Source organism: Zootoca vivipara, chromosome 9 (genome assembly GCF_963506605.1).
Source record: "Zootoca vivipara chromosome 9, rZooViv1.1, whole genome shotgun sequence".
In the NCBI taxonomy this organism is placed as follows: domain Eukaryota; kingdom Metazoa; phylum Chordata; class Lepidosauria; order Squamata; family Lacertidae; genus Zootoca; species Zootoca vivipara.
The window spans coordinates 1,426,878-1,454,103 of NC_083284.1; the positions used below are offsets into that span (position 1 = coordinate 1,426,878).

At 51.8% G+C, this 27,226-nt stretch overlaps 1 protein-coding gene across 1 annotated transcript in view; it reads left to right on the plus strand.

Annotated features, from left to right (window-relative positions):
- The window catches only part of SFXN5 (sideroflexin 5), an 87,783-nt gene that overhangs the window by 31,072 nt on the left and 29,485 nt on the right, over nucleotides 1-27,226 (plus strand). The window contains exons 4-12 of the mRNA XM_035103695.2: nucleotides 4,762-4,788; nucleotides 5,709-5,763; nucleotides 8,399-8,424; nucleotides 11,890-11,943; nucleotides 16,138-16,194; nucleotides 16,770-16,835; nucleotides 19,275-19,365; nucleotides 21,031-21,146; nucleotides 25,611-25,696. Coding sequence (XP_034959586.1) covers nucleotides 4,762-4,788; nucleotides 5,709-5,763; nucleotides 8,399-8,424; nucleotides 11,890-11,943; nucleotides 16,138-16,194; nucleotides 16,770-16,835; nucleotides 19,275-19,365; nucleotides 21,031-21,146; nucleotides 25,611-25,696 — 578 coding nt within the window. The remainder of the gene's footprint in view (nucleotides 1-4,761; nucleotides 4,789-5,708; nucleotides 5,764-8,398; nucleotides 8,425-11,889; nucleotides 11,944-16,137; nucleotides 16,195-16,769; nucleotides 16,836-19,274; nucleotides 19,366-21,030; nucleotides 21,147-25,610; nucleotides 25,697-27,226) is intronic.

Consider the following 27,226-nt stretch of genomic DNA (forward strand, 5'->3'; position numbering starts at 1 on the left):
GGACCCCAGGTTACCTCCTATGTTAATTTCTTTGTGAAGCTTGAGAACTCAGAGGAAGTGCTGAATAGATGTCGCTCTTGTTTAAAGAGACAGTGAGCAGAAAATAATGACGGCAGTCTTTGAAACCTCCTTCCAAACCTCCATGGTCCCTTCCTAGGAGTTTCCCCCTTTGTGGAGGTGCCATCTGTGTTTGGAGCTTCTTTTTCAGCCCGTCCAAAGGACCTGCAAGATCAGAGGAGCCACCAAGCATGGCGTGTTGAGACATCCTGATAGAGAAGCATGAGTCTGGATGGCATTAGCTGCCTAGGGCTTAGTTTCTAGGGCTCTCTGGCTCACAGCTCAGCTTCTTGGCTCTGTGGAGATGCCGGTCAGGCTGGGAACTGGGCCCCTTCTCCCCCCCCCCCAGTAATAATTTCTGGGGTATTCTTCTCTCCCTTCTGAAAGATGAGGAAGAGGTGACATAATAGAACGCTTTTATCCCTCTCCCATAAGACTAGGGACACCCAGTGAAGCTGAATGTCGGAAGCTTCAGGGCAGATAATAGAAACGACTTCTTCATGCAGTGCCTTGTTAAACTATGGAACTCCCTCCCTCAGGAGGCAGGGACAGCCACCAACCTAGATGGCTTGAAGAAAGGATTCAACAAATTTACAGAGGAGAGGACTATCAATGGCCACTGCTGTGTTCATGCTTCTGAACGCCAGTTGCTGGAACTCACAGAAGGGGGGGGGAAGAGTTGCTCTTGTGCTGGAATCCTGCTTGGGGGTTAGCAAGAAGAGGCATTTGGTTGGCCACTATGCAAACAGGAGGCTGGGCATGAGGAGCCCTCTTTGGCCTGATCCAGCAGCAGCCAGGCTCTTTTCACCTTCTTATCATATTAACACTGCAACCAGGGGACTCCCCCATATATTTCCCTGGTGATTAGCCTAGGCTGGTCACTTAGAGCAGGGGTTAGCAAGGTTTACCCCACCTGGACCGGTTCACTCCAGCGGAGATCCCTCCGTGGGCTGGATCGTGTGCATGCATACTGTAAGCGCGTGTGCCCAGAACTTCCGGCGTCTTCGCATGTGCAGATTCGATTTCTGGTGCCACAGAAGCGAGTTCCTATGCTGCACTGTGCCAGTTTAGCGCAGTGAGCGGGCAGCTCGGTTTGGGGGTGGCTCGTGGGTAAACAACCCCTGTGTGCCGCTTGTGCTGACCCCCGACTTAGAGGGCTCCTTCCTGGCTCTCCTGTTGCAGCACTCCAGTCTATGTAGGTGCGGGAAACTTTACAGCTTTTGGCTCACAGTTATCAGATGAAGCATGTAGACAAATGTCTTCATTTGCCAGCATTTCCTCATTGAGGAGAGGGCCATTACGCCCAAGCTGTGCCTCCACAGCTGGAGGATCCTGCTTGGATCCTGCTTGCAGGTTTCCCTTGGGGGCACCTGGTTGGCCACTATGAGAACAGGATGCTGGACCAGATGGGCCATGGGCCTGATCCAGCAGGCTCTTCTGATGTTCTCTGGTGAAGATCTCCAGCCCATCCTGCTTTTTGCCTCGCTCTCCTTTAAGTCCTTTTAATTACTGCTCCCACCAGCTGCTGCAGAAGAGCTAAACAGAAATCGCCCCCCATTTAACACAAGCATGCCCCCCTAGGAAATGGTGTGGCTAGGCACTGCCACCTGCTGGCCTGCTCCTGGGGAGGTGGACTTGCTCTCCCCTTCCCAATCTCCAGCCTGCTTCCACCCAAGAGGAGGAAGGGGTGCTTCCTTGGGGTGGTGACTTCGCACCCCTCCTCGCCCTTGCCGAATGCAGCCTCCGCAGCTCTCCCTGCCTGGAGACGGATTCATCTCCCTTTGTGGCTGAAGTGCAAAGAGACTCTGCCACCCTAATGGGCAGGTATTTATTGCTGGGCTCCCCCTTCAATCAGGTTAGCAGCAGGAAGGGCTCCTCCCGCTGGCTCAGGCACAGCAGAGGACAGAGAGTCTGCCGGAGGCCAAACAGCATCCCTTTGCGGGGATAAATGGCTTTTCTTTTACACTGTTGATGAAGAGCGAAGAGGTCTGTTTGCAGTAAAATGGCACTTTTCACTTCCTCCCGCCTCGCCTAACGCCTAAGTATTACTCAGCCCTGAGCAAGATATAGATTGCAGGATGCTGGGACCTGCAGTCTGAGAAGCCCTTTGACAGCCCTTAGCGGGGCAGGGGTCCCCCATTAAAGGCCCCCCAGTTTGCCCCAGTTTGCCACAAGGTGGCTGGTGGAGGTGGCCAGGGCAGAGGGTGGTGTCCCTTGGGGATGGTCGGGCAGAAGACAGGGAGACCCACTGTAGGTGGTGCCAGGCGGGGCCACCTCATTCCAGCTTTGCCCCCCTCTTCCTCCCTGCTAAATTCCACAAGGGGCAACACAGAGGAGGAGGCTGGCAGACAGGGTAGCTTGAGGCTGGTGGGGCAGTGCCCCCTGCGTGCCTCCGAATGGACCAGCCTCCATGGCAGGGTGAGGGGCGCTTTGTTCCACCTTGTGAGCAATTGGGGACTTGACTGTGGGTCTAAGTGAGGCTGTGGGGAGTGGGGGAGAGAGCACCCGGCTTGCCGGAGTCCCACATTTCTGGGCCCGTGGCGAAGAGAAGGGGGAGATGTGAGCTTCTGCCTGCCTCATTCAGGTAGAGCTGCTGTGCCTCAGACTTTTGGCTGCCCCCAGTGGCTGTGGATTTGGAGGAATCGGGGTCCTGCCACTTTCAGGTTTCTTCAAACTGCATCGCTCCTTGAGAAGCTCCTTGGGAAGCCTTTCTCTCTGGCTGCCTCTTCCACGCCCCAGAGATCGGCAGGCCAGGCAAGGTGGGCATCTCTCTCCCTGCCCTTCTTTTCTAAAAAGGTAAAGGTACCCCTGACCGTTAGGTCCAGTCACGGACGACTCTAGGGTTGCACGCTCATCTCGCTCTATCGGCCGAGGGAGCCGGCGTTTATCCACAGGCAGCTTCCAGGTCATGTGGAGACGTAAGCCACTTCTGGTGAACCAGAGCAGCACACAAAAACGCTGTTTACCCTCCCGCTGGAGTGGTACCTATTTATCTACTTGCACTTTGATGTGCTTTCGAACTGCTAGGTGGGCAGGAGCTGGGACTGAGCAACGGGAGCTCACCCCGTCGCGGGGATTCGAACCACTGACCTTCTGATCGGCAAGCCCTAGGCTCTGTGGTTTAGACCACAGCGCCACCCGCGTCCCTTAGGAAGAACCCTTTCTCACCTGCATTTGCCTCCCTGCTGCCTGCAACATTACATGAGGATCATGTGAGAAGCACCTCCCTCTTGGGAGGTGTCTTGGGGGTCTGGCTCCCTTTAGTGACCCTTGTCTGAATCCCTTCTTGCTTCCTAGGGGAATGACGTGAGGACTAATTAATTAACGTTAGTAAAGTGTTGTTTGAGTGCATTTTTATTATCTTGTCACTTTCAGAACTTGACTCCATTAGGTTGCATGCTATTTTACATTGGAGTCAATCCATTGGTCCTGGCAGTCCCTTCTCCATGGGACTACAAGAGAGTCAGGTATTTGTTTTGCAATGCTGCAGGGGAGGTGGGGGCTGGGTGCTATGCTGCAATTCCCACCTCAGCTATTCCAAGTCCCGATGTCTCTCGAGTCAGCTACACTAGTCCAAATCTGCTGAATTGCTGGTTTAGGGTGCTAAAATTGAGGGTGCTAAAGCAGTCACCCGGAGGCCAATTTAATTGCAGTCAGTGGGACTTACTTCTGAGTAGACATGCCTAGGATTCCTCTGCTAAGAGGACTTTTTGGAAGAGTGCAATTGGTCATTCTTGAAAAGTGTTGTGCCATTTGGAGTGATGTGATTGCATTCTCTGTTATCTCAATACAAAGTAATAGAATCGTAGAATCGTAGAGTTGGAAAGGACCCCAAGGGTCATCTGGTCTCACCCCCTGCAAGGCAGGAATCTTTTGCCCAGCGTGGGGCTCAAACCCACAACCCTGAGATTAAGAGTCTCATGCTCTGCTACTTGAGCTGGCGGGTGCCAGGAGCCATTGAGGCAAAGGACTCGCCAGGAATGTTTTCTCTTCTTCTTAGAATTTTAACAAGAACCTCACACAGAAATCCTCACCTGGCGGGAGGGGTGGATGCATCGCCTCCCCTTGCATTAGGCCATCTCGGGGGGACGGGGGACGACGACGGACAGCTGACCCCTTTAAATCAAGTAAAGAAATAAAAAATACTTAACTAACTGACCAATCGAGTCTCAGATAGCTCAGTTCTGCCCGCCCCCCTAAATCCTGGCTACGCCCATGGGCAGCCTGTGCTTCATTTTTATTGTTTTAATTAAACTATAATCTGTTTGATTGAGCGTCAAAGGGTGGGTTTTCGTGGGGAAAGCTCTGGGCAAAAAACAGCAATGCTTGAACACGGAGCTTTTAAGCATGGGCCTGTGCCTGGAAAGGGCAGGGCAAAATGTAAGTGTGGCTAAGCACTTGGGCGCAAGTGCTGCTCAGGTGGCCCCCATCTTGCCAGCCACGGGCAATGGGAAGGCACAACTGCAGGCATCTCTCCTGCAAGGGTCAAGGACCACCCCCCATCTCATGGTTTGGGAAATGGTTTCCACAGTGAATTTGTTCAGAGGCAAACTGGGTTGTGGATTCCTGGCCTTGCACCCTGTGACCTTTTCCTCAGACATTTGTTTTGCATGTGCACCGACTCTGCAAGCTCCTGGGCTTACCTGACTGATCCCCCCCCCCGGGCTAACAAGCAACATTAATTATGTCTTTTTGTCTTTCTAGCTTTGGAAAGCACAAAAAATTAAACAGGTAACCCACTCTTTGCTTCTCCTTTATCCTCCTCCTCCTGCTGCTGCTGCTGCTGCCTTTTTGCCTTCCTGCAGAAGTGGCGAGTGCTGGTTGTCCTCTGCTCTGTTTGCCCGATGGGATGCCTGGCCTTTCCTTGCCCTGGGAGCTGCCCTTGGCTTCCCTTTCCCACTAGGGTCAAGGAGGAGACACTGCAGGGGCCCCAGACCAAGCCCAATTGCGGATCCAACAAAGGGTAAAGCAGCCTCGAGAATTCTCCAGGCACACCCCCTCTTTAGGCACCCCCAAGGTGTGGATCAGTTACTTGTCTTCTCATTTACAGCAGCTTTGCCTGTAAATTGAACAAGTGTGGACCTCCCCAAATGGAGTTTCTGCCTTCTGAAAGCCCTTCATTCCTGAGGCAGGCTGGGCTCTGCTTGTCCTGTTTTAAGCCAAAGGAGATTGGTTCTTAATTTCTAAAAGGAGAGGCTGGTGTGAGGTGCTTGGGGGGGGCAGGCAGGGGAGGGTCCTTGCCTGCCTTTGGGCCCTTCCCTCTCACCCTGGATCCTTGGGCAGTGGTTGCTTAGTGGCAAAGGAAGGACATTCTGTGCATGCTCAAAAGCCTTCCTATTTTCATATGGATTGGGGGGGGGGACAATTTTGCAGTGCTAGCCAGACCTGCTTGCGGTTTGTGCCTTTTGACCGTATGCAGGGGGTGGGGGAGGCAGGGTTATAAAGGAGGTCATGGAGGCAGGAGAACAAGTAGAGCAGTGAATATGTCACCTAGGACCACCTCTCTCTCACAGGGCAAAAACCCTCTGTTAAAGTGCCCCCCCCACCCCTGGGGTAGTAGGCAACCCACTTGCACCATGGCTGGGAGGGCAGGATTGGGGATAGCGCCCCTCCTCTTCCTCTCTACCTTCACTGTCTCTGATTTCTTGTAGGCCATCATCCATCCGGACACTAACGAGACGATTTTCATGCCTTTCAGAATGTCAGGTATGGCCCAACCTCGTAAAGAAGCACCTCTGTTGCAATATATCACCCCCCCCCAAAAAAACCCCAAGCAATTCTTTAAACAAAAATATTTTGTACTGCTCTTTGGATTCCCCCATTGTTACTTTAGGATGCCAAAACGGCTTTTGTGGACCTGCAAGCCCCTCACAATTAAAATAAAAACTTTTAAAATTATATATGTATTCTGTGCTACCATAATTTGTCAATTTAAATTAAACATTTAAAAAAAACCTTTGTGCTGAGCGTTCCTGCAGGCCCCCTGCTGTGCTTATGCAATTCCCACTGGCTTTTGTGGCCCCTGAGACCCCTCCTGATACATTTTTGCATTGCCTTAGAGCACAGTGTTGATAATGCCAAGGTTGCAGGTTCGATCCCTGTGTGGGACAGGTGCCTCTTCTTGCATTGCAAGGGGTTGCACTGGATGACCCTTAGGGTCCCTCCCAACTTGACAATTTTATGATTCTTGTGGCACATTAAAGACTAGGAAATTCATTTTGGCATAAGCTCTCGCGGACTCAAGGCCCACTTTGTCAGACGCAAAAGTGATGAAGTGGACTTCAGCCCACAAAACCTTATGCTGCAATAAATTTGTTAGCCTTTAAGATGCTGTGAGTCACTTTGTTGCCTTTTAAGATGGTACTGGCCATCTTTCCTTTTAAAGGGCTTGCATTAAAACTAATGATTCCCCACCCCACCCCCACCCCCAAAATTGCTGCCTGATAGCCTGGGGGTGCCTTCTTTGCTCACTGGAAGAGTTTTTTTTTAAATGGATTGATTTGACAAGTTAATTGGTTACATATTGCAGCCCTACTTAAAGGAATAACTAAGACAAAGCTCCCCCAAAAGTGTTTGGGTGAACCTTACCTGCCCTACAGCCTTGTGGCTGAGCCCTGGCAGTCTTCTTTCTCGCCCAGAGCCAAGCGCTGCATTGAGTGTGTGACTTGCAAGAACCACCACAAATAGCAGCTCCCTCGATCCAGACCCTCGCCTCCCCACTGGCATTGCATCCCTCAGGGAGAGAAGTAGTTTTGCTCATCATACAGCTACCTGGCACCTCAGATTTAACTCCCCTGGAGGTGTGCACACATGTGATGAGACTTGCGGTATCATTCCCTCTGCCCTGAGTCCGTTATGTATTTTAAGATTTTTATTTTGTCATTTTATGTCGCGAACTACCCTGAGATGTACGGGTGAAGAGTGGCATACAAATAATAGTAGTAGCAGCAGCAGCATACCCTTCAACATTTCTCCAATGAAAATAGGGACTTCCCAGTCCATAATGATAATTTTCCTAGTAAAATAAAAAAAATTCCTTCAGTAGCACCTTAAAGACCAACTAAGTTTTTATTTTGGTATGAGCTTTCGTGTGCATGCACACTTCTTCAGATACCTTCAGGTATCTGAAGAAGTGTGCATGCACACGAAAGCTCATACCAAAATAAAAACTTAGTTGGTCTTTAAGGTGCTACTGAAGGAATTTTTTTTATTTTACTTCGATCCAGACCAACACGGCTACCTACCTGTAACGATAATTTTCCTATTTGTAGCCCACACATCTTATGGGGTTGCCCCAGCCATCCTGGGCAGCTTCCAACATACAGGGTTGCCCTCAGATGGCTCAGGGGTTGCATAACTCCCTACCCTCCCAACATTTCTCCCATGGAATCAGGGACGTCCTCAGGAAAAGTGGGACCTTCCAGGATCAAATCAGAAACCGGGACGGCTTCTCTAAATCAGGGATGTCCCTGGAAAATAAATACACTTGGAGGGTCTGTTGTAGTAGTGCTAATAATAATAATAATAATAATAATAATAATAATAATGCCAGAGTTCAGGAGCGAAGGAGGGTGGGCAGAATCCTAATGTCACCTGAGACACGGGAAAAAGATAGTGCAGTTCTGGGCAGAGCCGGATTTAGGTTTGATGCGGCCCTAAGCTTCTGAGGGTAATGGGGCCCTTTATATGTCCAGCTGTTTTTTGTGTAGAATAGATGTTATATGGTAATTTATGGACCTAAGAGGTATCTCAAGCCATTTGCCATGCAACCAGTCCATGCAGAATGTTGGCACCCTCTATATAGAAAGGAGCAAACCAGTGATATTTTAGGGAGCAGGCCAGCAGGTGGGGCCCATGACTTACATCCTAGGAGCCTACACAACACTGTCGCTGTAAGTAGATTTTATTTTATTTGTTTTTTATCTTATATTTTGGAAATGTACATCCAGTTTTTTCCCTTTAGTTTTTTTTTGGGGGGGGGCAAGAGAGTGGGGCCGCAAACTATAGCTTGTTGAGCTTATACTTAAATCCGGCACTGGTTCTGGGGAAGGGTGAGGTCTTTTGTCATAGAATCATAGAATCAAAGAATCATAGAGTTGGAAGAGACCACAAGGGCCATCCAGTCCAACCCCCTGCCAAGCAGGAAACACCATTGAAGCATTCTTGACATATGCCTGTCAAGCCTCTGCTTAAAGACCTCCAAAGAAGGAGACTCCACCACACTCTCTTTCCTCTGCTCTGCACCTGAGGTATCACTTGCACTGGACTATAACCCTATTTTGGGGTGATGGAGTCTCTCTCTGTATATACTAAAATATGGGTTTTTTTCTTCTTCCTGTAGGTTACATTCCTTTTGGGACACCTATTGTGAGTATTTTAGCACCTTCGTGCTCCAACGGTGCTTGGCTTTCATGTTGGGTGCAAAGTGCCCCGTTGGCCTTGGAGGGGCAGCCTTTCCATGGACACTCAACGTGCTGCCCCTCTGCTGGCATTGGGGTGGGGGGAGGAAGGAGACGGAATGGCCCGCCTTGGGTTGGGTTCAGCCTGGCAAGAATCCACTTCCTTTCTCTCTGCCACGCTCTGCTTTCTTCCCACTCCTCACCCAGCAAGGGCTTCTCCATCTGCCTGAAGCACTGAATGAAGGAAGAAAGCTGTTAGAAGTACAGTACAAGGGACATTTTCCCCTTGGCCAAAGTCAATGGGGTGAGGCAATTGGGGAGAAATGGGGGGTCTGGATGGCAGAATTTGAGGTTCAGAAGTGGATGCCATTTCTGGACATCAAGGTGTGCCTTTTGTTTTAGGGATGGAAGTGGCTCAGTCTGATCCAGAAATATTTCTTCTTAATGAGAAGCCCTTCTGGCCTTGGGCCTGAGACCCAGCCTGAATGCCTGAGAATAATTTCTTATGGTGAAGTAAATAGGGAGCATCTAAGAGAGATGTGAGGAGGGGTCTCCCCAGTGTCCTAAGACTGATTGGTCTTGTCCCCTTAAGTATATAAAGGATCAGACCATGGGCAGGCAAACGAAGGCCAAATCCGGTCCAATCGCCTTCTCAATCCGTCCCACGGACGGTCCGGGAATCAGCGTGTTTTTACATGAGTAGAATGTGTCCTTTTTATTTAAAATGCATCTCTGGGTTATTTGTGGGGCATACGTAGGAATTTGTTCATATTTCCCCCCAGAATATAGTCCGGCCCCCCACAAGGTCTGAGGGACAGTGGACCGGCCCCCTGCTGAAAAAGTTTGCTGACCCTTGGATCAGACCCACTTTGTCCAGCATCCTGTTCTCACAGTGGCCAGCCAAATGCCGGAGCAGAACCGGAGCTCCACAGCCACACTCTGCCCTCCTGTGTTTTCCATCATTGCCTGCATTCAGAAGCCTTGCTGCCTCTGACTGTGAAGGGCAGAGCACAGCCACCCTGGCTAGGAGCCATCAATAGCTCTCTCCTCCTCCATGAACTTGCCCAGTCCTTTTATAAAGCCCTCTGGGTTGGCGGTCATCCCTGCCTGGTGTGGGATTGACAGCCACAGTTTAAAGCATCCTTTTCCCGGAGGTCCCTCGCAGGAACTTCCCTTACGGCTCAGGTCTGCCCCCCCCCCCCGGTCATCTGTGCCACCCTTAATACCACCTGAAACCAGCTCCCCCGCCTTCAGTCCCGGCAGAGAGCCTCCTGGTTGCTCTGCCCTTCTGCTCCATTCTTCCTCAGCTCCCCCTCAGTTATTCTGAGGCTTGAAATCCTCCCTTGGATGCATTCTGGGCCACATTGGTGGAGACATATGGCCCTTCCTGTAATGATAGATCTTGGGGAGGGGCTGGCATGGCTCCCAGCACAGAGAGGGGAAAGGTGTCCTTATTTATGTTTAACATTTGGGTGGTAATCTGTAATTAACTTTGCAAAAAGTTAAACACAAATTTTGAGTTAGCGATCAGGTTGACACCAAAATCGGCCCGGATCCAGACCTGTCAGAGATGCTGAGAGCTGTCAGCAGAGCTCAGTTTTGTGAGCTGCAAATGATAAACTGGAACCCCTTGTCATAAAGCAGAAAAGGAAAGGGGGGGGGAAACCGATGTTCAAATGTTACATTTTAATTTTAACATTTATGCCAATTGATCTGTGAAATGTAGTGACATAATTGGCCGTCTGCTCTCGCAGTCTGAGTCTCAAACTGAGCATACTGGGAAGAAGCGGGTGGTGATGGAGGGAGTGGGACTGGGAACCCCCTTCCCTCTTCCCAAGGCGGTGTGGGTCTCCATTGCCTCCACTTCAGGGTGTGCTAAACCTGGGGCCAGCATTTGCCTCCCTCCAGAGGGAGAACTGGTGGCTCCTTGTGCCTAGAGTGGAGGGCCTGGGGCCAGAAGAACCCAAGAACAACCATGCAGCAGGATCAGGCCATGGGGGAACCCATCTGGTCCAGCATCCTCATGGTGGTCAACGAGACACCCCCAAAGGAAGGAAGCCCACAGGCAGGACACGAGCCAGCGGCAATTGCTGGAAACCTCAAGAGGGGAGAGGGCTCTTGGGCTTGGATCCGGCTTGTGGGTTTCCCACAATGGGCAGCTGGTTGGCTGCTGTGAGAACAGGATGCTGGACTAGATGCACCCCCTGTTGGCTGGATCCAGCAGGGTTCTTCTCGTGTTCTTGCGATGTATTCCATAGTTGAACAATCTGCCGCTGTGTGAAGCAGCAGTTCTTCCTTTGGGATCTCTCCTGGATCTTCACTGGATAGCCCTGAGTTCTAGTCTTACCCCTTTTCTCCACTGCATCATGTTAGACTCGCCTGCTATGTCTCCTCTCACTTGCCCAGCAAGCAGAGGGAGGACAGGAAGGTGCACCAAGCAGATCCTGGTAGGGTGGAATGAGACTGGCTGGCAGCCAGGCCAGGCCACCGGAAGACGGGTCTGGGAACATCCTGGGAAGAGGAGTGGGCGGACCTGGCTGTGTCCTTGTCTCATTCAGGAGCCAGAGCTCTTTGCCCTGGATCTGATAGACCTGTTGGGGTACCGGTTTGAAAGAGAGAAAGGTTACACACATGCAGAGTGGCAGGGATCTGGCACTCCGACCAGCCACACACAGAGGCAGTGATGTGGAAAAGCCCCACCTGTCGAATACCTGCCAGGTAGAAAAGTACGGGAGACAGGCTCCTCTCCCTTAGGACTACGCCTGGCTTGGAGTGGCCAGGGCTCTTAGGCTCCCCCCCCCAAAAAATCTATGTCTGTGTTTTCAGTCTGACTTCCGTGGGGGGGTGTGCATCACCTTAATGTTTCTGGCCCATCCTGATCTCCAGGGCAGGTGAGAACAGGAACTTAAGGAGCAAACCTGTCTGCATCTGCAAAGGAATTAACATACTGTCCCATGGTGCAGCCATTTCTGGAATACTGGAGGGGGGGGAGAACCCTCCCAGTTTGTTTTGCTCCCCACTCTCTTGCGCCACCCCAGCCAGTAATTAGAAATGGAGCTGCTGCATGTTCCTTGGCAGACTCCTTCCCATAGGGAGAGCACTTGCACCCCATGCGCCTCTTGCAGGCGACCCACTCTCAGTCGCTCTCTTCTCGCCATCCTCACAGCCCCCTCTTGCTCCTCTGCAGCCTTTCCTTGCTTCCCTCAGGCTCCTCCTGGGTCCACCTGTCCCAAACAGAGATTTAATGCCCACTTGGCTTTGTTCGTCTTTCTATGGCTTCCTGCTTCATGGTGGAGCTTCTTGGCCGCCCTTGGAGAAGGGCAGGTGGGGCGTTTTCAGTTGCTGTTGGGAGAGGCAGTTCCATCCCTCCCCAAATGCCCAACTCCACCCACCGTCTTCCCTGAAATCTCTCCCCCTTCTTCCTCTCTCGCAGGTTGTCGGTCTCCTGCTGCCAAATCAAACGCTGGCATCCACCGTCTTCTGGCAGGTAATGACGACTTGCTGCCTGTCATCACTGTGCTCAGAAAGCCTCACTTCTGTTCATCGCTGCACTCGAAAACACAGGCAGAATCCCAGCTTTGAGCTTTCTTTTGGCTTGTGGGATGGGGAGGCTGGAGGGAGGCCGTCGTTTTCTGTGGGTGGTGATGGGGGAACAGCCCCTTCGGCAGTGGGCTCTCTTTCAGCGAGGGGGCCCCTTTAAGAGGAAATAAGGAGAGCCCTGCTGGATCGCACCGGTGGCCCATCTAGTCCAGCCTCCTGTTCCCACAGTGCCCACAAGATGCCCATTAAAGGAAACCCCTAAGCAGGACGCAAGCCCAAGAGCATCGTCCCCTCCTGCTGCTCCTAGCAAATGGTATTCAGAAGCATTGCTGCCTCTGAGCGTGGAGGCAGAGTAGAGCCATCATTTGCATCCCTTTAGCCAGGCATGGAGAACCTTCAGCCTACAGGCCCCAAAGGGCTTCCATAGGAGTCCTCCCCTTTCCTCCCCAGCCAGGCTCACCTGCTGTCACACCTGAGGTCGGTTGTGGGGCAGGTCAACCTGCAGCAGCAAAGGAAGGCTACAGAGCCCTACAATTCTATGACCCTGTACAGTTGAGTTGGGTATGTTTAGCCTGGAAAAGAGGAGACCGAGAGGAGATATGACAGCCATCTTCAAATATCTGAAGGGCTGTCCCCTGGAAGGTGGAGCAAGCTTGCTGTCTCCTGCTCCGAAGGCTAGGACTCGAACCAATGGCTTCGAGTTACAAGAAAGGAGATTCCGACTAAACATTAGGAAGAATCTTCTCATGGTGAGAGCCATGGGCGTACCCAGGATCAAAACTAGGGGGGGGCAAGGGGAGGGGCCAAGGCACGGAAGGGGAGGGGCCACAAAGTGGGCGGGAACAGCGAACTCGCGCTCCGCCGGGCTGTGCCCCTCCCCTTGCCCCCCTTGCCCCTAGAAGCAGGGCTGGTGGGCGGAGGCGGAGTTCAGCGTTCCCGCCCGCCGCGCCGCGCTCCCTGGTTCCCCGCCGCGCTTGGCCTTGCCTGAGGGCGCGCCGGGGAGCTGGAGGGAGGGTGCGGCGCGGTGCGGCGGGAATGGCGAACTCGCGCTCCGCCGGGCTGTGCTCCGCCTCTGCCCACCAGCCCTGCTTCTAGAGTAGGGCAGCTGCCCTAACTTGCCGAATGGTGGGTACGCCCTTGGTGAGAGCCATTTGACCGCAGAATGGATGACCTCAAAGGGGGTGGACTCTCCTTCCTTGGAGGCTTTTAAGCAGAGGCTGGATGGCCATTTGTCAGAGATGCTTTAGCTGAAATTCCTGCATTGCAGGGGGTGGACTAGAGGACCCCTGAGTTCCCTTCCAGCTGTACAGTTCTGTGATTCTATGAGAGTGGGCTCCTATTTGTTCCTCTGCTAACACAACCTATATCTGGTGCCTTTTCAGTTTGGTGCCCAATGCAGGCCCCAAGGGGAGCCGATTCCTGCTGCCACCAGGGCTTGCTTTCTCTGCTTGTGGCCGGGAATCTGCAGTGGAATAAGGTCTTTAGCTATTATAATCTTAGCAGCAGTTATAACTGGAACATTTTGAATTCTGAAAGATTTCTAGGGGCACCAGCCACAGAACGGTTGCCCAGGGGATGAGAGGCATAGCACACAGCCAGAGAAAGGAAGCCATGGGTCGCTCTCCAGGGAAAGCCCCTTTGATGCAGCCCAAATGGACACCCCCCCCCCCGGTGGATGCTGTGCATCCTTAAGGAGAACCCGAGTCCGAAAGAGCTGGGAGGCAGCAGGCTGCTCAAAGGTTATTCCCTGCCTCCCCCAGTGTTTGCTCTTGTGAATGGTCTGGGCCTTTAACCACGGATCCTGCCCTTAGTGCCAGATTTTTGTATAATTATGGCATGCTGGATGGGAGAGCCCTCAGCATAAATTGCATTTCTGCCTAAAGATGTGAGGATCACAAAGGAAGGGTGAGCATCTTGATGGGGGCAGGAAATCTCTTGGGAACTCTGGAGGTTGTTCCTTGGAAGCTCTTCCACAACAGGAAAAAAAAATTGGAGAATTTTCAATGCAAAAGATCTTTTTTCAGCGCACCTGCCTGGCTGTGTCCCAACACCCTCAAAGGGTCCAAGCAGGTCTGCATTCCAGATGACTGTGGATAGCAGATAGCAAGCTTGAAGTGCTGTGTTTCCTTGCACTGGACCGAGGTTCCTGGTACTCTTCCTTTTCCTTTCAATCAGCAAGTTCCTAGCCCTCATGGTGGTGGAGATGTGCTTGGAAGTGTGTGGGCAGTTCCTGGTCAGGTGGGGAAAGTCTTAAGACCTTTCCCTCTCCATAAAAAGAGGAAATCAAACAAACGGAGTATGCTTGGCCTGGATGTTGCTGCGCTTGGCATTGAGAGTCAAGTAAAGGTAGCAAAAGAAGCATCGTGCCTACCTTTGAACTCTGTCCAGAAAGTCTGGAGGAAATGTGGCCTCTGCAGAGAGGGCCTCCTCTTTAGACAGCTTCTTGTTCTGCCCCCACTCTGTAAAGTTTTCCCCTCCCCTCCTTTTCACTTTTGCTGTCATTGCCCTTCCTCTCCCTCCCCCTCCTCCCTCCGGTTTTCTCCCCACCCTCTTCCTCCCTCCTCTCTGACTCCTCTCTGTTTCTCCCCTTCTTCTCTCCTCTCAGCCCCGTTTCCCAGGTTCTGCCCGGCAACTGGAGAGGAACAGAGAGAGAGAGAGAGAGCAGTGCAGAGCCAGGTTTTAGGGTGCAGGTTGCAGCCCAGGTCATGTCAGGGCCCCAACGGAGGTAAGCGCCACCCAGAGCAGCTCCGCAGGGGATGGAAGGGAGCCCCCGAGGCCTTGGCACCGGCAGAAGCTGGGCTACTCAGGGACACCCCCACCCCAAAACACACCCTCCGGCACATCTTTCCTGGATGTCAGGGGTGAGGGAAGGCCTGACTTGTCTATTTATTTATTCCAGATACTTCTATATAACACTTAATACCCAAAAGCAGTGCAGTCTGCAAAAGAAGGGCAAAAGGAAATACCAAGCAATGTCTAAAACCACAAACCTGTCTCATCCCCAATACACCAGCGCCACCTAAATCAGTGAAATCTGGGGGAGGCAAGAACTGAGCAGCCCAGTTTGAGAACGTCTTAGAAGTCCAGTAAAGGAAGAAAGGAGCCCTCAGGTGTCATTTTGAAGCCCATGGCAATGGAGGCCTCAAGGGCTGGAGCCACCGTCAGAGAAGGCCCCCTCCTGAGAAATCATTAGATAGTGATCCTCTGTGTCTCCTCTGAAGGCTCAGGGGGGAAGGGGGTCAGCTAGGTATCCAGGACCTTCGTTGTTTGGGGGCTTATATGTCCTCAATACCATCTTGAACCTGGTCCGGCATCTAACTGGCCGCCAGTGCAGTTCCGCCTCCAGTCGTGGCAAAATAGGTGCTTAGCACCGCAGCCTGCTGAGTTCTGCACTGGCTGCACCTTCTGGGCCAAGCGTGAGGGCAGCCGCACATCATGCGCATTGTGCCGTCTGGTTGTGAGTTTATAGGCGCATGAACTGCAGTGGCCAGACTGTCCCTGTCAAAAGAAAAAAAAGATGTATCAGGCGGCTTCCTGTGTGCCAGCGAGGGAGTAGATTATGGTGAACTGGACAGGACCCTGGTCCGACTCTGGAGGAGAAGGCAGCGTCTGAGATGGCAGGGGGTTCTCTTCGGGTGCATGTGAGGGCAGGGGGCTTTATTGGAGCCCCTGGCAGCCACAGTGGGGAAATCTGTTTACTGCAGGAGCCCCTGTGGCCATGCAGCGCTGCCCCCTCCCCCATTTCCCCAGCACAAGAACCCGGTTGGGAAAGACTGCTGCCCCTAGGCTGGAGGAGCTCTGGCCTCGCGGGGTCTAAGTTAGCAAGAGAGGTTCCAGAGTGTGCACTTCAGGTGTGTGTGTGTGCGTGCGTGCGAGAGAACAAGGGAGAGGGTGATGTATCTGCCAAAGGTGCCCCTCTCTGCAGGGCTTGTTCTTTCGTGGATACATAACACCATTGTCTGGATTTGATAACAAAAACTTCCCTTCCCAGCGGTAGCCATAATTGGAAATGCTGCTTTCCTGCATGTTTGCTATAACTCCTTCTTTTCAGCAATTGTGCTACTGTTGCCTGCCCACCCTCTCTCTCTCTCTCTCTTTTAACCAGCTGTTTGTTCCTGTTTCTTTCTGTTTTGTCCTTTAGTGGTTGAATCAGAGCCACAATGCCTGTGTCAACTATGCAAACCGAAATGCGACAAAGGTAAGAGGTCGTTTTAGGTGTGCGCCCTTTTCAAGGAAGGTGATGTACGTTTCTCCCCTGGAAAGCGCTTGGCCTGTGCCTCTGGCCCCCACCTGATCCCACTGGCCGGGGGCCTACAGCCAGCCGAAGGCTCCTGGATCAGAGCATCGGCTCTCAGAGATCAATCCTCATGATTGACAGCAGGCTCAGTTGCCGTGGATTGGATGAAACAGCTCATCAGGGATGGCGCAAGGGCAGAGCCACGCCACTTGCGCCACCCCTGAGACCTGTAATGTGTTGCCTTGTTATATCTTTCAATTCTGTTCATTTCCTCTTATCCTGTTTGTGGGCCCCATTGTTTTTTTGTGCTCTTTGGGGACCCCTTCCCTGGTGTGTCTGCAGCATGCACACAGGTCAGAACAGGTGGGGCACAAGTTCCTCTGGCACTGGCACAGTCCCATCTCTCCCCTCAATCTACACACACACAGAGCATGCCTGGAGGACGCCACGTTCTTCCTCTTGTTTGCAGTCCCTGTGAGCTGGGCCTGAGGTGGCCTGTTCTGGCTGACCTGTTGCTTTTCTTGTTCTTCCTGCAGCCTTCTCCAACGTCCAAGTTCATCCAGGGCTACTTGGGAGCTGTCCTAAGTGCTGTCTCGATCGCAGTAGGTAACCCTTTCGTCTTCTCTCTGTCAGTGTGCTCTGACCGCTGGGCACCTGGGTTAGCTCTGGGCCCAGCCTCTCTGGATGGCCTCCTCTGCCGGCTGGCGCTCTGTGCCTTTGCACCTGGCGCCTCGCAGGAGGCATTGCCAGCCGTGGCTGCACTCTGATTCGCTTGCCGAGGCCTCCCCATTGCCAGGGCTAGTCATTATTCAGTTTCTTTGAACTGCTAGCTCTCAATGGGTGAGAAGAGTCTTGCCCTGGAGAACAGGGTATGTGATTATGTTTCTCAAACAGGTGTTTATGCCACACCTTTTGTTCTAAAAAGGAAGAGGTGGGGGGCTGGAAGAGAGCGAGAATGGCCTGCTTCTTTCTTCCCCAGATTCGGAGGCCTTAGGCCTCATTAAATGCGCTCTGATGTCAATTAGCAGCAAATCACCTCCTAGGGTGATCCCATTAGGACTAGATGACCTGAAAACAAGTGCCATTCCCTCCTCCCAGTGGCCTGCAAAAGATCTTGTATTAATTAAAAGCAGGGTTAGTGCACAGTGCACAGCCTGCCCTGGGCAGCAGACAGAATGCAGGGAGCTACTGGTGTCAGAAGAGGGCCGGGAGGGTTTCCAGGTCATGGTTCTTGCACAGAAGTCAAGAGCGGCAGCTGCAAACGTCAGTCACAACAATAAGCAGTTTAGAAAAGTCAAGAAGCCTCGAAGAGCCATGCATGGGCTTGCGAGTCAGCTGGATAAGGAGGCGAGGATTCTGTAGCACAGCCTTCCCCAACCTGGTGCCCTCCAGGTGTTTTGGACTACGTCTGGGACGCATAGGAGGCGTTGTCTATCTGGAGGGCACCAATTTGGCAAAAGCTGCTGTGGCCCATATGCCAACTCCGTATGGCAGGAATGGGGAACTGGATCTGGCCCACGGGGTGGGCATTTCCCCCACCTCTCCCAGGCCACCTCTGACAGGTGCGTGGGGGAAACCCCCATCTCCTAATCCTAGCTCCTGTCTCTGGAAAGGTGTCTCTGTTTCCCGTGAGCAGGCCAGGTCTTGAAGGGCGCCCCTTGGGGGGGGGGTGGCCTCCGGCAATTCTTCTTCAGAGCCATAGCAGGCGACGTTTCTGAGTCTGCAAATACAGAAGTCAGGGTTGGCGTGGATTCAGGGTCGGAGCACCTCTTGCAAAAGCCTCCCCCTCTTTTCTGCTTTTCTAGGTGGCCCCAAGCTCCGCAGCAATGACACACCCATGGGCCCCATGGAGGGCGGGGAGGGGGTGGCAGTCTGTGCAGCTGCCTGCTTCCTCGTCCCCCTTCCCTGCCCTTGTTAATTCACTGCCAGGTTCTCTTCTAGGCTCCTTTTCTGCATTGTCCGCTGCCCCCTTCCCTCTCCACCCCCGGCCATTACACCCCCACAGCGACACCATTTTTCACCCTCCTGTCTAGGTGAGGGCACCCCTGTGGCTTTCCCTAATGCTTGCTCCTTCGCCTTGATAATTGTTTGCGAGGAGGAGGAGCAGCGCACAGGGGCTGCGTTGACAGCCTGCGAATTTGCTGCGATAGCCCATAATCAGGTTGAGATGGAGAAGGCGGCCACCCACTGCCCTCGGCCCTCGTGTGGCCACTTAGCGCGGGAAGGAGCCCTCCCGCCTGGGGTGGGGTGGCCTCTGGGGGCCAGTCCTTTCAGCCCCAAGGGCCTTGGTCTGGCCTTTACACCTTTGTGATGTGAGCCTCAAAACAAGCCCTAAATCCTCCCTCTCCCCTCCCCACCCCCGGCACATCAAAGTCCCCTGTGCCGGAGGAGACCCTTGTAGGCATCCCCCACTTCCCTGGTTCTGGCCTGGGAGAACACACACGCACATACATAACGCAAGAAACTTTAGTAAAATAATTTCCATTCCTTGAATCTTGCTCCCAAGTTGAGGATCTGAGAGGCTGGATTTTAGCCCCTCTCAACATATGGATTGCTTTTTGAAATTTTTTAGATTGTTTTAACATTTGCTTTTTTGAACTGCATGTCGTTTGAACTGTGCAGATCACCCAGAGGAGGTTGTTCATTGATTGATTAGAATGACTGATTAGAATGACTCCGTGTTAGGAGCTGGCAGGGTCCCGGAAAGTGAAGCCTCTGGTTGTGACCAGGGTTGTGACCAGCAGCAGATGCCTGGGCTTGTTCTGTTTTGTTATCTTTTGCTATTTAACTGAATGTTTTACTGATGGCTTCTCTTTGTATTTTTTGATTTAAATGTTGTATACACATTCCACCACTCCACCACCCTTATTGTGACCTTATGGTGTTTTAGGTAAACTGCTTAGGGATTTTGCATATTAAGCGGTCTTTGAATATTACCTATGGTGGTGGCCTGTGGGGTTGGGCTGTGGCTACCATACTTTGCCCCCCCTCCTCCCCGGCTCTCCTCAGGACTTCTCTGCCCCTCTTTCCTTCTCCTGCAGGTGGGCCTTAATGTTCTGATCCAGAGAGCTAATCAGTTTACTCCGGCCACCCGGCTCCTGATCCAGAGATTTGTGCCATTCCCCGCTGTAGGTAAGGGGGTGTATCCTTTCCCCCCCCTCTCTGCTTCCGTAGAGAAAATGGTGTGCTTGGAAGGGCAGCCCCAAAAGTGCCATTTGGCCCAGAGTGCAAATTTGCATATGCTAATTTATACACAAAGGTGCAAATTTCTACCCGTTTTCAGAGGAAAAGCAAAATCTGGCTTCATCTTGCTGTCGGGGCTTAATTTACCTCTGGTCAACTTAAGAAGATGGAAGAGCCAGAACTCCTAGCTTCACAAGAAAGGGCTCACTCAAATGAACAAAAATGAATATAGCAAAAGAAGAGCTTTCTTTGAGCTTTTCCATGCCTCTGCTTGTGTTGTTAGTATTGGTCATTGGTTTGTTTTACGAAAAACAGGAATAAAAAAAAAGCTATTTTAAAAATACAGTGTGTGGCTGGGGTTTCACGGGCACTGCCCGCCTGCCCTGGTGGCAAGGAAAACAAATTGCATCGGGTGGCTTTGAAAGGGAATTGGACCAATTCACGGTGGATGAGGCTGTGCCTGGCTTCTGCCCGTGTCGCAGGCAGCCTTCCTCTAAGTGCCAGTGGCTGGAGAGTGCCAGTGGGAGGGAGTTGTGGCTGTGGGGCTCAGGCCCTGCTTGTAGGCTCTTCCCGTTGGGGCATCTGGTTTTCCCCTGTTGAGAATAGAGTGCTGGGACCCAGGTAGGTCCCCTTGCTCCACCTGCAGCTGGGTTCTTTAGCACGTGCTTATGTAAGAGTCCTCCTTGTTGCATCTCAGGATGTCCCGATGGTTTGGGTGCTGATGCTGGTGAGGATTCCATAATTGTATGCAGGAGGCAGGCAAGGGGAGAGGGATGCTTACCTGAACCAGGTGTGTCTCTGGACCCCTTTGCACCTGGGGGGTGGATGGGAAAAGGTGGCCTCTCTGTTCTCTGTGCAAGGCACTTCGAGCAGGAGGAGGAGGAGGAAGAAAAGGAGGAATGACCTTCCTTGTGTTGCAGGAATTTTTAGATCAGATGTGCCCCTTTTGAGCCGTTCATCAAGAGATCAGCAGCATCAACAAGAAAATGTTTCAGATTGTGAACTAAGTCCACTGGCCTGAGCAGCCAGGGCAAGGGGTGAGGGGGGATCTCTGTCAGATTGTTCTATTATTATGCCAAGGTGTTAAGAGAAGGAGCTTAAGCTGGAGTCGGAATTGATTGAGGGCCGGCAATTAATTTGCTCAGCCCTTCATTAGTTCTCTGCTTCTTTTATTTGTGTACTGACATGCTTAATTGTGTGCCAGGACTCTGGCCATCTTCCTGCTAATTGCCGCTTTGTTATTCTGGGGGCCGGAATCTCTCGCATCAGAATCCTGGGCAAACCAGTTAATTAAACTTTTCCGTTATGAAAAGATAGGCTTTGAAGATTTGCCTGAAATGCCCACCGATCAGGCTGGGCTAGGCGGAACCAGGCCAAGGCAAGAGGGTCTGGTCTGTTCCGCTGTCAGAAAGTTCTCCCTAACGTTTAGTCGGAAGAACCTACTGACGCTAAGAGCTAATGCTCTACCTAAGATTCATGTGTTGAAGGAGGTTGGACTGGGTTACCTTTGGGGGCCCCTTCCAACCCTACAATGTATGGCTCTAAGATTCTGGCACTCCTAAATGCAGGTAGTGAGCAGGAAGAGACTGCACTCTCCTTTTCTTCCTCTCGCAGCCAGTGCCAATATTTGCAACGTGGTCCTGATGAGACACATGGAGCTGGAGGAGGGGATTGACGTCCTGGATAGCGATGGGAACACGGTCGGGTCTTCCAGAATTGCTGCCAAACATGTAGGTGCCGTGGGATTCCCTTGGGTGAATCGGGATCGCTTTGGCCCCTGGATTCATGCACTGGGAGGGGTGGGGGGTGGGGTAGGCCAAGAAGGATGGAGGAGGAGGAGGAGGAATCCGCAGAACGCAGATTCCAAAGCAGACTCACTTGATCTGATCCTGGCAAACCACACCAGGACCCCACTTTAGAATCCGCAGTCCTGCTGGTCCTTGATGAATTCATCACATTTCTATTTCACTTTCCAGTCAGACAAATCCCAACACAGCTTAAAGGTAAAGGGGCCCCTGACCATCAGGTCCAGTCGTGACCGACTCTGGGGTTGCGCGCTCATCTCACATTATTGGCCGAGGGAGCCGGCGTATAGCTTCCAGGTCATGTGGCCAGCATGACAAAGCTGCTTCTGGCAAACCAGAGCAGCACATGGAAACGCCGTTTACCTTCCCGCTGTAGCGGTTCCTATTTATCTACTTGCATTTTGACGTGCTTTGGAACTGCTAGGTTGGCAGGAGCTGGGACCAAGCAACAGGAGCTCACCCTGTTGTGGGGATTCAAACCACCAAACTTCTGATCAGCAAGCCCTAGGCTCAGTGGTTTAACCCACAGTGCCACCCGCATCTGTGTACAAAACAATAAATGGCAATAGCATAATAGAGCATCACAGGTACAGCATAAATCATATTATGTATAATTAACAAATCAATAAAACATTATCTTAAAACAACATTTACAAAACAACAACTTAAAAATAAGCTAAACGCTACTATGTTCACGTGCATGCACACACAATCATGCTCCCCCCCCCCAAATAGCTCAAAATCGATCGCTCTGTTCAGTCTATTCAGTCCATTAAAAGACCCCTGCACATCCATCGTCCGGGAGGACTCTGATCCGATGGAAATAACAGAGCTAGATGTTGACTTATTATGCAGTGGTCCAAGGGCTCTGTCGCTGCCTCTGCCCTTCTTAAAACTGTTTCTCTCTCCACACACACTTTTAGAAGGATCCGAAAATCATCTCTGCCTGGGTGTGTTTAGCACGCATATCTTCCTGTCACCATGTTTTATTTTTATTTATTTGAATGGAGCAGGAGAGCAATCCCCCCCCAATCCTCCAGGCAGACATGTTTCTTTCCCACCCGCCGCCTGGACAGTTCCCTCTGAGAGTGAGGGAACACCAGCAGAACCTCTCGCTCCCAGGGAAGGGGCCTGTGAGCAGCTGGAGGTTTCTATTTATTTATTAAAAATATTTATATACCACTATTTCATAGCGGGAGGGGGGTTATTGGATTGCTTTTTTCCCTTGTTTTTATTATGTTTTTGGGGTGGGTGGGTGTTCCTTGTGTTTTTATGTTGTGAACTGCCCTGAGATGGAGTGTGCTTTACTTACTTACTTACTTACTTACTTACTTACTTACTTACTTACTTACTTGAATGAATGAATGAATATCAAAGTGGTTTACAGTAAGGCATAAAGCCATACAATAAAAACCATTTAAAAAAACTAAAATTAGCCACTGTGGAAGGATGTATTCATGACCTGCATAGGCCTAGCAGAAGTTTTCAGCTGGTGTTTAAAAGTCTGCACAGAAGGTGCCAGCTGAATCTCTAGTGGCAGGGAGTTCCACAAGCCAAGGCTCCATGCTTTGTTGTTGTCCAACAGGCCTGGCCAACCTTTACACGTGAGGTTCCCCCTGCCTGCAGAGGGTGTCATGCGGCAGGTCGAAAGGGCAGCGTGCACGAGCTTTCCTTTTGCATTCACACACAAGCATCTAGCCAGAGAGAAAGAAGAGAGTCTTTTCTGAGCCATGCGCAGTTGCCCCCGCAGCCCCCTCTGGTGGTCCTGTGCAGGCAGAGCAGCGTCCGAGAAGCAAAGCGCTCTTGTCTCTGCGCTCAGGAAGAGGGAACTCGTCTTGGGGCCTCTGGGGAGGCAGAGCAGCCGCTCTCGGTACTTCCAGGTGCACCCAGAAAAGCCCCCTTTGCTCCCCTCTATAGTTGCCCAGGAAGAACAGGAGAACCTCAAGTACAACTCCAGGCTGGCAGAGAAAACACGCAGCTTTATTTTTAATTTTTTTAATTTTGAAAAAGTGAGTGGGAGGAAACTGCAGGACTTTTTAACCCCCGCCTTCCTGGAATTAATCAGCAACTATCAGCCCTGCCTCTGGAAAGATGCGCCAGCTGTTTGCAGGCTGCCTCAAACACCTGGCTGCTTTCCTCAGGAGCCTCCTGAACCCGGCCATCTGCACACAACTGCGCTGGGACTTTCCCTCACGTCTTTCCCTTGGCACTTCTGCATCCCCAGCTTGTGCCTGAGAAAAGCCGCGTGAAGCACAGGCGCATTTGACTACTTTTGACTTTGCCAAGAATAATAATACCGTAATAATAATATATTCATATGCCACTCATCTAAATAATCAGTCAGATGGGTGACATATAAATATTTTATCTATTTGCCATTGTGTTGGGTGGAGGGCCTGAGCCCGAAATAATCCTCTTCCAGCACCTTTTCCCTGAGAGGACAACTGACACCTGTCCGAGGAGAATCCACGCAAGCTCTTTCAATTAGCCGTGTTTGAGGAAGTCATGTGACTACCACGCAGGCCTCCTGCTGCTCCTTTGCCCCAAACCGCAGCCTCCCAAGGCTGCTTTTTCTTTTCACAAGTGTTGGGCTTTGCTGCGTGCAATGCTGGGTTCACTGCTCACTTGCTCATGCTGCCTGAACCCATCTGCTCGCCAGGCACCATAGTAGGTTTCACACTGGAAGGACAGATCCTGAAGCCGAGGCACCAAGACTTTGGCCACCTCATGAGAAGAGAAGACTCCCTGGAAAAGACCCTGATGTTGGGAAAGATTGAGGGCACTAGGAGAAGGGGACGACAGAGGACGAGACGGTTGGACAGTGTTCTCGAAGCTACGAACATGAGTCTGACCAAACTGCAGGAGGCAGTGGAAGACAGGAGGGCCTGGTGTGCTCTGGTCCACGGGGTCACGAAGAGTCGGACACGACTAAACGACTCAACAACAACAAAAGCCTTTGTTTGGCGAGGAGGGGGAGGGAGGAGACTCCTGCTGTGGACCCGGGTGGAAGCGGAATAGGGTGATCCGTCCCCCTCCCCTCCCTCACCCGGCCAGCCTTCTGTTTCTGTAGCCTGAGACCAGGACTGTGAACTGCCATCGGAGCTGAGGGTGGCCATCGGCATTCAGAGGTGGCCTGTATGAGCAGCCCGGGCCCCTGGAGCAATGAAACACACGCCAGGCCCTTACAAAGGGTAGCAGCTTGAGAAGCTTCAGGGTGAAGGCTCTACAGAGTTTGGGCTGCAGCCTGAGCATGTTCGATGCTCAAGTGCCCACACTGGTGGCACCTGGTTTGGTAGGCAGAACCGGCTCTGTTACAGGTGCCACATAATATCACCACCTTAGAACAAATTTACACCACCAGGTGCCATAGAAAAGCACTAGATATATCAAGAGATCCAACGCACCCTGGTCACCATTTCTTTCAGCTCCTGCCATCGGGATGGAGATATAGAACAATGCAGGCAAGAACGAGCCGTCTCAGGAACAGTTTCTTCTCTAGAGCGATTCTGGCCTTAAATGGAAAGCCTGGACTTTGAAGTCATCTTATTTTACTTGTTATTTTGTATTATATTTACTGTTTTTAATTAGGTTTTTATAATTTTGGATTATGCGGAATGCTTTATCGGAGTGGATGTAGCAACCGAGTAATTTCGTTGTTCCCGCAAGGGGACAATGACAATAAAGATATCTTATCTTATCTTATCTTAAAAAGGTAAAGGGACCCCTGACCATTAGGTCCAGTCGTGACCGACTCTGGGGCTGCGCGCTCATCTCGCATTATTGCCCGAGGGAGCCGGTGTATAGCTTCCAGGTCATGTGGCCAGCATGACAAAGCCGCTTCTGGCAAACCAGAGCAGCACATGGAAACACCGTTTACCTTCCCGCTGTAGCGGTTCCTATTTATCTACTTGCATTTTGACGTGCTTTCGAACTGCTAGGTTGGCAGGAGCTGGGACCAAGTAACGGGAGCTCACCCCGTCACAGGGATTCGAACCATCGACCTTCTGATCAGCAAGCCCTAGGCTCAGTGGTTTAACCACAGCGCCACCTGGGTCCCTATCTTATCTTATCTTATCTTATCTTATATTGCTGCTGGCATCTGTCTATCTCCTGGGGTAAAGTCAAACTGCTGTGTTAGCACAAGCCAGGGCAGCGTGTCTCTTGCCCAAAACCATAAAACATGATTTTAGTATTGTATGTATGATGTAAAGACTATGTTTAAAGAAACAGACCCTTGGTGGAATATAAACGTCTTGTTCTTCTCTTTTGCCCTTGGGAAGTTCTGTATAATTGCATACAGAATTGTGTGCGATGAGTTTCTGCTTCAGTCTGCGCTCGAAGTGACTCTTTCTCTTTCTTCTGGTCCCCCCCCCCCCCGTCCGCCACCAGGCACTGCTAGAGACGGCCCTGACCAGAGTGGTCCTGCCAATGCCTATACTGGTTCTACCTCCCATCATCATGTCTCTACTGGAAAAGTAAGTGGCGGCCGCCTGGGGTGGGGCAAGGGGCGATGCTCGGAAAGGAAGGGACGGGAGGAGGGAAGGAACTCCCCTCCCCTCCATGGCTGGGGTCAGAGGAGTGGTGGCATTGCCCCTAAGAGCAAAGGGCACTCTAGAGCCATGGAATTGTGAAGGGAGCCCCAAGGGACATCTAGTCCAACCCCCTGCAATACAGGGATTTCTGCTTTTCTAACTTCCCCTGGGATGGCGGCAGCCGCTGCCTCACAGAGCCCTTTCCAGAGACTGCCGCAGAGCAGCCCATTTCATTCTTGCTTTGGAGTATTTTGATCATTGAATTGTAGAGGTGGAAGGGACCCCTCAGGGTCGCCTAGTGCAGTGCAGGAATCACAACTTGACAGCCCCACCCTCCTGAGAACCTCCAAGGATGGAGACTCTGCCCCCTTCCAAGGGACATCAAAGCTCCCTGCCTCCCTGCCGCCTGCTGTTCGGGCTGAGCGAGCGCGTGGATCAGAGCCTCCCAGGAGGGAATGACTGGGAAGGGGTGTGAACCCAGAACCACGGCAGCCTTTAGGGCCTGCAGCAGCCTTTCCCAGCCTGCTGCCCTCCAGAAACTTGGGACTTCATCTCCCATCAGCCCCAGCCCTTCTGTGAAGAGCAACGGGAGCTTTTTCCCAGGGGCTTTCTGCCTGGAGTGGGGGTCTTTCTGGGCCCTCCTTTGCCCGACCACATCTTGCTCAGGCAAGCCTGTGCCAGCCAGCCATGGAAGGCCCACGATCCCCTTGTGCTATTCCTTGACAGGCAGCACAGAGGGTGACGCGTTTTGAAAGTAAATTATAATTACAAATAGTTCCATCATTTTGAAGCAAGTATTAATTAAGCCTCCCTAATTAGCTGACTGATTGAAATCTGAAATGGGCAGAGAGCCGGGAGATGATGTCTAAAGCGAGGAGTCAGCCAGTGCAGAAACCGCACCTAATGGATAAGCTGGAAGTGCCCCCCCCCCACGTTCCAGATGTGGTTAAACTGGAATGAGAGAGAAGTACGCTCTTGACAATGCCCAGAGGCACTCTTCACGCGCACAGGGGCTGAGACCCAGCGTCCTAGGATTTGTCCTGAAAACGAAGCACATTTCGCTTCATTGGTTATTTAACCAAATTTACGCCTAATCCCTGCCCCTTGCAAAAAAAGCCACAACCCAAAGCGGATTACATAAATCATAGAAAACATTCCTAAGAAAATGCAAGTGAAATCAGCCAGACTCTAAGAAACAATTTTGGAAAATCTGCTGTGAGGCACCGCTGCTGCAGGTGGGTCTGCTGGATCAGGCCAGTGACCCCATCTAGTCCAGCATCCTGTTCACCCAGCGGCTGACCAGACGCCCCAGTAGGAAACCTGCAAGCAGGATTGGAGCCCAAGAGCCACTCTCCCCTCCTGGGGTTTCCGGCAACTGGAGCAACTCCCAGTTCTCAGTCCGAGGCCTCAGCAGTTGGGGGCTGCTGTGATCTTCCTTCCTGGATTGAAGATCAGTACAGATCCTGATGATCC